The sequence below is a fragment of the Equus asinus genome, chromosome 3 (genome assembly GCF_041296235.1).
Source record: "Equus asinus isolate D_3611 breed Donkey chromosome 3, EquAss-T2T_v2, whole genome shotgun sequence".
Classification (NCBI taxonomy): Eukaryota; Metazoa; Chordata; class Mammalia; order Perissodactyla; family Equidae; genus Equus; species Equus asinus.
Window position 1 is genome coordinate 156,977,659 of NC_091792.1, and position 11,952 is coordinate 156,989,610.

Below are 11,952 nucleotides of genomic sequence, written 5' to 3' on the forward strand. Positions count from 1 at the left end.
CTGCAGTTACTGTTGAGAATATATGTGGGGTGGGCTGAAGAACAGCCCCCAAAGATGTGCCACTCCTAGTCCCCTAAACCTGTAAATGTCATCTCACATATGGCCAAAGGGATTTTGCAGACATGATTACATTAAGGATCTTGAGATGGAGGGGGTTATCCTGGATTATCACGGTGGGCTCCGTGTAGTCACAAGGGTCCCTATAAGAAGGACGTAGGTGATCAGAGTCAGAGAAGGAGATGGAGATGTGACAATGGAAGCAAGAGGTTGGAGTGATTTGAGGAAGGGGTTAGGAGCCAAAGAATGCGGGCAGCCTCTAGAAGCTAAAAAAAGCAAGGAAACAGATACTCCCCCGAAACTTCCAGGAGGACCACAGCCGTGCTGACATCTTGATTTAGATTTCTGACCTCCAGACCTGTAATAGAATGAAGGTGGGGTGTTTTAAGCCACTAAGGTTGTGATAATTTGTTACAGCAGCTGCCAGAGACTAACACGGTATGTAAGCTTCAAATTAGCTCAATCTAAGGGTGTTTTTCCTTTAGTAAACATTTATTCTACATAGAAGTTAATTCAGAGGCTTCCAATTGTAGAGTTGCCCCTGACACATAAGGACTCAGCTCCAGGCATCCTTTTGAGAGTAAGTGCACAATGGCCCAAAGGTATTCACACCGGCTTTGGGCACAGTTCACACCTTCAGTGCTTATCATGCCATGATTTCTGCATTTAACAAAACAAACAATGACAACCTAGGTATTGTAAAGATGAAGAAACAAAACCTCACGTACTTTTATTCTATCATTCTATGTGACCACTTACACTATTAATTTATGTTTATAATTTAAAACACAGTGAGTTTCTTTTTTGGTAAGTGCAAACTTTAGCTTGTACACTAAATATTTAATTTTTGTGAAATCTTTAAAACATATTCTTTTTTTAATGTTTTAAAACTAAAGAACTAATCAAGAAAATAAAATGTTACATCAGTGGTATAATTTACTGTTTGCCTAAATTGCACCTTCTGCAGAGTTTTTGGTTTCATTAAAATTCACTGACTAATTATTAGACACTTAGTTACATAAAATATTATTGTATCAGACTGATGGGCAAAGAAAACCTCACTCTGGTGTTTCTCCTTTGCTTTCACACTAGTGTTACCAGCTCGCAGTTAACATGAGCCCTGATGTTGGTTCCCCTACAGTGAACCCAGCAAATACGGGTTAAAACTAAAAGCACACACTTCCAGGTCCCTGGGTGTTTAGTGACACTCATATGTAAATGCTTCTTTCTTTAACCTCTGACCCCCTGAGCTATAGAGCCAAGCAGAAGTTACAAATTGTTAAAGCACAGATGGCCTCACCCTGGGCTCCCACTAAAGTTGCGGCTGATCCCAGGACCTTGAAGTTCTTTTACAGAGAAACGAATGTCCAGAGAACATCAAGAAACCGAAACTTCCTAGGCCCAGCTCCTCAGCTTCCTGACGTCAGAGTCTGCCTTCCACCATGGAGATGAACAGCCAAGGACACTCATCTAAGAGATCCTTTGTCTCCTCCGCTGGAAGCAGCCCCAGACACAGGCCGATGGGAAAATATGGACCAAGAAGTCCATGGCCCCCCTCCCCTACCTAAAACCCCATATAAAGACCCCTACCAGTTTCTTAACAGGGAGCAAGCAACTTTGGGGACACTAGCCCTTGCTTTGCTCTCTCTGCCTGGTAAAGTAAAGCTTTCCCTTTTCTCCCAAGACTCTATTCTCGTTATGTGGATTGGCATCGGGATCAGAGACCGAACTTTCGGTCACACTTGTACTCACACTCACAACGCCTCACTGCACTTCTGCCACCACTTGTGTGGGTTTTCCACACGTCAAGCAATTCTCTGCGACTCCAGGTGGGTGTCCTATACTTCACTTCGATTCTGACACTATCTACCTAGAATTAGCATCAGATCCCACAAGTGAAAGGCTCAGTGCCATAAGACTGCCCCACTGCAGACAGCAATCAAAAGTCCCAGCTTGTGGGCCGGCCCGGTGGTGTAGTGGTTGAGTCGTGTGCTCCACTTCAGCAGCCTGGGGTTCACAGGTTTGGATCCCATGCACAGACCTACACACCGCTCATCAAGCCATGCTTGGCGGCATCCCACAGGCAAAGTAGAGAAAGGTTGGCACTGATATTACTTCAGGGTCAATCTTCCTCAAGCAAAAAGAGGGAGATTGGCAATAGATGTTCGCTGAGGGCCAATCTTCCTCACCAAAAAAAAAAAAAAAAAAAAACCCAGGTTGACCCCTGTACTTCTAACTGGCTGGCTATAAACCAGGGTTGGATAATTCACTAGAACGGCTCACAGAACTCAGGTCACTTATGTTACTTATGTTTACTGGTTTATTATAAAAGACGTAACAAAGGATACAAGTGAACAGCCAGATGAGGAGAAACAAGGGTCCTGAGCACAAGAGCTTCTGTCCCCAGGGTGTTGGGAGGCACCACCCTCCAGCATGTAGACCTGTTCACCAACCCAGAAGCTCTTTGAACCCCATACTCTTGGGATTTCTAGGAAGGCTTCATCACGTAGACATAATCAACTATTAACTCCACTTCCAGCCCCTCCCCACTCTCTGCAGAATGGGGAGTGGGGCTGAGAATTCCAAGCTTCTAATCATGACCTGGTCTTTCTGGATGGGTGAACGGCCCCTATCCAGGAGGCCCCCAGAGTCACACCATTAGAACAAAAGGCACCACCTTCACTCAGGAAAGGCCAAGGGATCTAGGAGTTTCGCATCAAGAACCAGGGTCAGAGACCAAATATAAGAACAAGAGAGCTCCCAGCGCTCTTATCACTTAGGGAATTGCTAGGGCTTTAGGAGATCCGTGCCCGGAACCCAGGGCAGAGATCGCTATAGATATTTCCTATTATTTCACAAATCACAAGAGCAAAGATCAAACTATTAGGGAGCTATCAAAACTCCTGAGTCAATAGGGGCCGGTCCCATGGCAGGGTGGTTAAGTTCACGCACTCCGCTTCGGCAGCCCAGGGTTTCACCGGTTTGGATCCTGGGCGCGGACATGGCACCTCTCTTCGGGCCATGCTGGGGCGGCGTCCCACATGCCACGGCTGGAAGGAAGGACCCACAACTGAAATATACAACTATGTACCGGGGGGATTTGGAGAGAAAAGGCAGAAAAAAAATTTTTAAAAACAAAAAAACTACTGAATAAATAGTTGTGCTTGTCCTTTAGGAACCTGGAGGAACTCAAAGCCTTTTGTATTGTGAAATCAGCAACTGTTCCATAATTATTGCGAATTTCATTAAGAAATGTGAAGGGGGCACCCTCAAAGACATCGACCCCATGGAGCTTACTTAAAAGAAAAGTGTTAAGTAAAAGAGGAGGCAGTTGAAGAAATATCTGAATCTATTTTGAAATGTGAAATGCCTATGACATCACATATCGTTTTATTTCACATTTATTACTGCAAATAACTTGTCATAGAGAGGAGGGAGTATGAGAAAATTATCCCTCCGGGTGTCACATATGGTAGATGCTCCACCAGGAGGGGGAAGGGTGACCCATGAGCCTCCACCCCATTAGCTTCATGAGCCCGACCCTGCCAGGTTTCCACTTTGAAAGGGAGCAAGGCTGGACTTGCTGGTCTCCAGGTTCTCACACTGCCAATGGCTTAGGTTTCCCTGAGCGCCCTCTTCTTCACTGTCCTGGGAAGGAGTTAAGCCCTAGTGTCCTGGAAGTCCTGCTGTCCTTGTGACTTCTCAGCCCAGCACTGAAACAGGATGCAAGAGGAGGAAAGGGAGGCTGGAGGGGCCACCTGCTTCTGGAGATCAGGTGGAGAAGACACTCTCTGATGCTCCTCTGCCACACCCAGAGGCTGCATAGATTACCACACACCGTCCTTCACTTGCATTGCTGAGCTTGCAAGTATGTAAGAGAAACGGCCAAAGGTGGTGAGGAGGGAACTGAACACTGAAACCAGACAGGTGAGCCGAGGTCAATCCAGAGTTACCAACAGCAGAAACACAGGGGATGCAAGGCTAGGTCTTGGAGGGGTTGAACCAACCCTGCCGTTGAAAATCTTCCAACCTGGGCAGAGGTACCAGAAAGAATCCAGTTTGTGTGTTCTGGTTATACGTGGAAAAAAATAATAGAAACATAAATACAAATTTGAAAAAAGAATTCTGAGAATTTGTAATTGTGGAATCACTCTCAACCGAGTCTAGGAGTTTGTCTGTGCCCAATAGGAGCATCCAGAGATCCCTGTTGGAGAAGCTTTCTCAACCAAGCCTCTTAGGATTCCCTCGAAGTAAGTTCAGGCAAATATTACACACACACACACACACACGCAAAGAAACAAAGGGCCATGAGTGAGTCAGCAGAAACAAAAAGCAACTGATACTGGAATTATCTGATATAGAATATAAAAGGACTATTTATTAAATATTTAAAGAAATGAAAAGTAATTGAAGAAAAAAAAAATCAAGAAACAAAATACTATCAAAATTAGCTAGGCAGTGTTAGGAACAGCTGTGGCCCCCACCCACTAGGTGCCAATAGCAGCCCTTCCCCCCAAGCTGACAGTCAAAAGTCTCCAGATATTGCCAAATATATCCTGGGGGACAAAATCATCTGCAGTTGAGAACATCCTGTTCCAGGGTAAGGTACAAGATCAGATACTATACAAGCAAGTTAGACAACTGAGAAAGCAGCAAAATAACATTAGAATTTTGAAATAATACAGGATTTTGTAAAATCTAAGGATACATCAATTTTAAGACTCACCATTATTCTAGATAACGCTAAGAATGAGAATACACTACAATTAAAGTGTAAATCAATGCTTATTTTCACAGCAATTGAAAGGTGCAGCACAATTTCAGAGAATTTAAATGTGAAAAAGGTGCAATGAGAATCTATGAAAAATATTACTTTAATAAAACAACAACAAAAAAAATCAGCCAGGCAGACTTGAAAAAAAAATACAAATTGAACTTCCTGAAACTTCAAGTGATAAGAAGTATGTAATGAGTCTACTCTCTGTGCACTGAACATAATTGCTATATGTGTAAGTTACATGTGTGCAAAAAAGTGACAGAATTACAAGGAGAAGTTAACAAATCCATCAATATAATAAGATAATTGATAGGTCAAGCAGACAAATTAACATGGTTATAGAAAATATGAACAAGACTATTAAGTTTGGGATTTTCACTTATTCAGCAAATGATCAAAGATTTTAGGAAGCTAAGAGTAGAAATTCATGTTGATATCTGGGAGAAGAGCCTTTCAGGCAAAGGAAATGGAAAGTGCAAAGGCCCTGAGGTGAGAGGCTGCCTGCCATGTACCAGAAATAGCATGGAGACTGATACAACTAGAGTGGAGTAAGTGAGGGGAATGATGGTAGAAGACATGGTCAGAGGGGCAGGGCTAGGACCAGGATGAGGCACAGCAGGCACTCAATTTCAGGGTTGTGCAACTGCTGAGCCTGCAGAGAGGAATGTGGGTGGGCAGAGCAGTAGGATCATGTAGACCGTTGTAAGGACCTGGGTTGTTTTGTTTTGTTTTTTGAGGAAGATTAGCCCTGATCTAACATCTGCTGCCAATCCTCCTCTTTTTGCTGAGGAAGACTGGCCCTGAGCTAACATCCGTGCCCATCTTCCTCTACGTGGGACGCCTGCCACAGCATGGCGTGCTGAGCGGTGCCATGTCCGCACCCGGGATCCGAACCAGCGAACCCTGAGCCGCCTAAGCAGAACGTGTGCACTTAACTGCTGCGCCCTCCGGCTGGCCCCAGGACCTGGGTTTTTACTCTGCTTGAAACAGAGTAAAAAGTATAAAGTTCCGAATCCAAAGAGTGACATGTTCTGCTTTGTGTTTCAAAAGACCCTCTGGAAGCTGGGCAGAGCTTAGACTGTAGGGGAACAACAGCAAAAACAGGAAGCTATTGCAGTAACAGAGAGAGGAGTCCGCAGACACGTATAAGATCCTGCTCCCAACAATGGGAGAATGCCTGTTCTTCTCAAGCACACACACGAAATTGACAAAAATTGACCAGGCCATAAAGAAGTCTTAACAAACTTTAAAGAATTACTATCAAACAGAACTCCATTTCTAAGCAAAATACAACTGTTGACACAAATAATCCATAACCAATCTATAAATCGCAAGTGGGGTGAGTTTATTATGAGCCAGACATGAGGACCAGCCCAGGGCCTTCCTTCCCCAAGGAGGGCAGGGCACCAAAGAAGTGGGGTGCACAGAGTGGTTACATACCGCCAAAGAGCATGTATCACATATGATTGGAATGTCCCTTTTACAACAGTCACAAGATTGCCTAGCCGGCATAGCGATTCACCCAGCAGGTAGCAGGTCTCTTGTCTTGAGCTGGGTGGGCACAGGTGAGCACAGCAATCAGTTCCTAGCCTAGGGAGAGATGCTTATCCTTAAGGAAATGCCAGTGTGGGGGAAGTTGCACCTTTATCTTAAGGGCATTTGTTCTTGTCTGCGGGACATACTAAATACTCAAAGCAGACATACAGTTTATGCTCAATGGCCATGTCAGGCCCTTTTGGGAAAACAAAGTCAGGCTAAATTAGTTTTACACCAAATGGCTTCCTCATATACTCCACTATATGCTATTGCTTGCCATTTATTTATCACAATTAAGTTAGAAGTCAGTAAAAGACGAGCATAGCAGCCCCCAAGTGGTTGAAAATTTAAAAACATAGTTCTAATAATTTATGGATCAAAAAATCATAGCTGGAATAAGAGTATACATAGAACCAAATAATAAGGAAAGTATAAATACTGTATCAAAAGTTGTGGGATGCAGCTAAAGCCACACCTGATGGGAATTTAAGATCTTAAATGCTTATATTAGGAAAAAAAAGGAAAGTATTAACAGGTTACAACTATAACCTAAGAAGTTAAAAAAGGAACATGGAATAAATCAAAGAAAGTAGAAGGAAGGAGATAATAAAGATAAGAATGGAAGCTAATAGAAGAGAAAACAAGGAAATGCTCGGGATCAGGCTTCCAAATGAAGGTTAGGCACCCTGGGCTTTCTGCTCTGCCCAAAAGCACCTGGCTCAGTGGGGCCAAGCTAATCTCATCGTAGAAACAGGCAGTGCTTTTCAATTCATCTATCTAGTGGGAGCCATTTACTTTTTCCCCCTTTAAATAGACTTGATTTTTTAGAGCAATTTCAGATTTGTAGCAAAATTAAGCGGAAAGCAGAGTTCCCCTATACGCCTTGCCCCCACACTTGCACAGTTTCCCCCACTATCAAGCACCAGAGTGGCACATTCGTTACAATCAATGAATCTACATTGTCACATTATCCTCACTCAAAGTCCATAGTTTACACGAGGGTTCTCTCTTGGTTTGGTACATTCTATGGGTTTTGACAAATGTATAATGACACGTATCCATCAATATAGTATCACACAGAATAGTTCCACTGCCCTAAAAAGCCCCTGTGCTCCACCTGTTCACCCCTCCCTCCCCCTAACCCCTGGCAAGCACTCATCTTTTTACTGTCTCCATAGTTTTGCCTTTTCCAGAATGTCATATAGTTGGAATGATATATTAAGTAGCCTTTTCAGATTGGCTTTTTTCACTTAGTAAATATGCATATGAGCTTCCTCCATGTATTTTCATGGTTTGATGGTTTATTTCTTTTCAGCAGTGAATAAAAATCCATTGTCGGGATGTTCTGCAGTTTATTTATCCATTTACCTACTGAAGGATATCTCGATTGCTGCCAAGTTTTGGCAATTATGAATAAAACTGCTATAAACATCTGTGTGCAGTTTTTTGTGCAGATGTAAGTTTTCAACTTATTTGGGTAAATATCAAGGAACACAATTGCTGGATCATACAGGAAGAGTATGTTTAGTTTTGTAAGAAACTTGCAAATTGTCTTTCAAAGTGACTGTGCCATTTTGGGTTCTCCCAGCACCGAATGAGAGTTCCTGTTGCTCCATATCCTCCCCAGCATTTGGTGTTACCAGTGTTCTGGATTTTGGACATTCTATTAGGTATGCAGTGGTATCTCATTGTTGTTTGGCCATTTGTTTTTATTCATACAAAAAAATTTATGAGCTCTCTGCCTCTGACATATCAAGAAAGCCCAAAAGTTGGATTTTTACAAGAGCAACCAAAATATTAAGAACTGGAGAAAAGTCTAAACCAAAGATATACATTTTGCATATGTCTAAGCTTGGTATTTACAAAGCATTGTCATAACTATTGTTTTTCTTAATCCTTCACTCTGCCATATTCAAAACTAAGACTTGTATCCATTTAACGGACTGAAAAACAGAAGCCAAACATGCGGCATTTGTGCAAGCAGGAAGATCGGCCCTAAGCTAACATGTTGCCAATCTTCCTCTTTTTTTTTTTTTCCTCCCCAAAGCCCCAGTACAGAGTTACATATCCCAGTTCTTCTCGCGGGGTGCCACCACAGCATGGCTTGAGGAGCAGTGGGTAGGATCCGAACCACCGAACCCCAGGCCACTGAAGCAGAACGCGCCAACTTAACCACTCACCCACGGTCGGCCCCCAAGGACTCCTGATGTTTTTATTGTTCTATTGTGATTAGGTCAACAGGCTAGAAAGTTAACTCATCTTCTTTAAAAGCTTATGTTGAGTGACTGTTAAATCTAACGCGTGCCAAGCTCTGCTCAGGGCATTAGGGTAAGGAGACTCCAGGACCCCTCGCTGCAGTAAAAGCTGGGAAGGGTAGTCAACAACGCCTCTTTCCACATCAACTGAGCCTTGGGTCTGGTGGGGCCTCAAGAGGAACCAGACCAGACCTTTCCCCCTGAGGCATGGGGGGCTTGGTCTGCTGGAGAGACACGCAGACACTTCTGACTGTAATCCAGGGAAGAACGGAAATGAGGCTTTAAGACGGCTGAGAGGGGTCCAGTCACGTGCTCAAGAGGAACGGGTCATTAGCCCGGGGATATCATGGCCTTTCAGTCCATTATGACGTAGGATCTTCCCCGTTTGGCGTAGGAAGACCGCATCTACATCTTAAAAATACGTAAACCCGGCACTCGACAAGTTCCCTAATAGGAGGATGCACCCACAAGCGCTCACCCCAAAAAGCCAAACTAGCAGAGGGGCGGAGCACTGGAGGGTGAAGGGCGGAGCAGAGGGAACCACGGCGAGCGTGCGCGCTCGTGCGTGCGTGCGCGCGCGCGAACGCGGCCGAGCTGTTGTGCGCTCCGTTGACGTGCGCGCGCTCGCAACTTGATCTCTCGGCGGCGTGACCGTAAAGAGTCACGGCCGTGTCGTGAAAGGGGCTGCAACACGCAGGGCGCTGGTTGACGGCGGGGACTCCATTTTGTTCGCCGCTTCTCTGCTCGTAAGTCGCTTGTTTCAATGGCTTCTCCGACGCGAAAAGTTTAAAAAGGGTAAAAGTTTTCAGGAATATTCTGGAACTCTGTTGATAAGCCTAGCGAGTTTCCATTTTGTCTCCGCAGCAGACGTCGGTCGTGCGGTTCCGGAGAGCGGGCGAAATGCGGCCCTTGGACATCGTCGAGCTGGCAGAGCCGGAGGAAGTGGAGGTGCTGGAGCCCGAGGAGGACTTCGAGCAGTTCCTGCTGCCCGTCATCCACGAGATGCGCGAGGACATCGCGGCGCTGAGCCGGCAGCGCGGCCGGGCGCCCCTGCGGAACCGCAGCAAGCTGTGGGAGATGGACAATATGCTCATCCAGATCAAGACGCAGGTGGAGGCCTCGGAGGAGAGCGCGCTGAACCACCTGCAGAGCGCGGGCGACGGCGGCGAGGGCCGGGCGGCCAGGCGGGGCGAGCGGGCCGAGGAGAAGGCCCGGGAGGTGGCGAAGATGGCCGAGATGCTGGTGGAGCTGGTGCGGCGGATAGAGCGGAGCGAGTCGTCGTGAGGAGCGGCGGCGGTGAGGCGGCGGGCGCCGTGCGCGGGGGGACCTTAGAGGGGCTCGCTTGACGGCGGGCCGCGCGGGAGGAAGCGAGGGGCAGAGGGTGGAAGCGGGCTCGGCTTCTACCCCAGGAGGCGTTAGTAGTTCCCGTTAAGGGTTCTTTTACGTTGGTAATTAGGGAAAAATAGGTTGGTGTCTCTGGGTTGATACGCGTGTGTTTGTAACTGGCGTCATGGGCCAAGGGGTAATCATGGGGCAACAAACCTGAAAGTGGCTAAGGGAGCAGCATGACAGCGGGCCGTTGAGCAAGCGCGGGGAGAATGAGCGTTTTCAGAGGGAGGGTCGTTAGGACGATGACGGCTTTGCTCGATTTCTGGCTGGGACGAGGCGGCGTCCGTACAGTTGCCTGTGAGGGGTTTGGTTTGTTCCCCCCCAGGATTGATGTCTTAACGATGGGTTTCTCCCGCTTGCGCTTCAGGTTCACAGCCAATGGATTCGGGTCCACTGGTGGAGATTGGCTGACACCCTGGAGAAGCTGAAACCGGAGAGCCTTTTGTTTTCTCTTTTTCCTCTGTCTACACTCTGTCCTCACTTACACTACGTTTCTGCTATGGTCTGTGGTTGACGACCTCAACATGAGTTCCGACTGTTCAATGTTTTCGTTTCGGGAAGTTACTTTTATTTGGGGAACGCGCTCACATACGGGAATTAGGGCCCAGATTGTAAGCTCTTGCGGCAGTCACACGTGTTCCTGGGTTTTGGTTGTTTCTGGATTTTGAGATGCTTTGCTCTTTCTTGTGTGACCTGATAGCTCCCTGGGACTTTGGGTCCGTGTGTGACACGGGACTCGGAGTTGGAGTCTCCGCTCTGGAGGTGCTGGAGGAGCTGCACTGCTTCTGGAAGACAACTCTGCAGCAGCTGCCGGCGAAGCTGAAGAAGGGATCCGGCGTCAACTGGAGTGTGAACGGGCCGACCTGGCTAGGACTGATGAGTCAGAGGGCTGGAGGGTGGCATTGCCTGTGTGTTGGGACTCTAATTTCTGTGTGAGACCAAAGGAGGAGAGACGTATTTTGTTCAAACGTTAAATGTTATGTGGCACACTATCTGATGTAACCTGTCTGGTCAGTCTGTTTGGACAACCTAATTCAGTTTTATTTGACCTGGAACCTAGGATAGGAGATGAGATCTTAGTATTTTTTACAAGTCGATGCAATACCCTGGTACATTTCAGGGGATTCTGGGCATAAAGTGAAAGGTATCTGCAATGGCCCTTGAGGGGTTGGGGAAGGAGAGCAAGGACTGGCTGCATTGGACCCAAAACTGGACAGAGGCTAGGCATCTTCAAGGTTCATGCGTTGTCCAGCTATAAATTCATTTGAGTGGCAGACCTGACAAGTTTTTGAGGTCAAAACCCTACCATGTGTAAAAAAAGAAATTACCATGTTAATAAAAGTATTCATTTCGCTTGGAAAGACAAAAGACCTAAAAAGTTATTGGTTAAGTTTTGTTTCTTTCAGAATGAGATCTTTCTCCTTGAGTGTCATCATTGCCAAATGGAAGATGAATTTCTTAGGGTTTTTGAGGCCCTCAGTAAGCCTCTAGTCATAGGGAAGACTTACCTTTACATGCGCCTGTGGAACTGGGTGAGGAAGGAACATCCTCAGTTCTTAGTGCAGGAAGGGACTTAAACAATCCTGTGGTCCAGGCCCCTGCCTTCAGGAGCAGAAGGACTTCAGCCGTTCAACCTAGAAAATCGGAACATATTCTCTAGTCCTTGCACTAGGAACGTAGTGGTAAGACATAATTATGGTGGGGTGGCGGACCACTTCCCTTCAGAAATGAAGGACTGTATTACTCCCCTAGCTGCTGGAAGTGTTGGTGACAGATGGCTCTCAGTTGCTCTGCCCTCTGAGAAGTGCCTCTGCTTAAGAGCTGCCTTAGCCAAGGTCACACCCCGTTTGTCTGGTGGCCCATATCCTGGGAATAATGGGCTGGGGGTCTAAGGGCCCCATCCCTCTCACTGCAGCTTGGAGCAGCTTTGAAGGGCAT

The 11,952-nt window shown here is 46.3% G+C and overlaps 1 protein-coding gene across 1 annotated transcript; it reads left to right on the top strand.

Annotated features, from left to right (window-relative positions):
* The first annotated feature begins 9,133 nt into the window (after positions 1-9,133).
* MRFAP1 (Morf4 family associated protein 1) lies at positions 9,134-11,392 on the top strand. Its single transcript, XM_014855249.3, has 3 exons — positions 9,134-9,371; positions 9,490-9,921; positions 10,382-11,392. Exon 2 carries the CDS (start codon positions 9,526-9,528, stop codon positions 9,907-9,909), a length of 384 nt encoding a protein of 127 aa, XP_014710735.1. The 5' UTR covers positions 9,134-9,371; positions 9,490-9,525; the 3' UTR covers positions 9,910-9,921; positions 10,382-11,392.
* Positions 11,393-11,952: the final 560 nt, after the last annotated feature.

Coding starts and splice junctions, on each gene's coding strand:
- MRFAP1 (XM_014855249.3), top strand. CDS start 9,526: ATGCGGCCCTTGGACATCGTCGAGCTGGCAGAGCCGGAGGAAGTGGAG.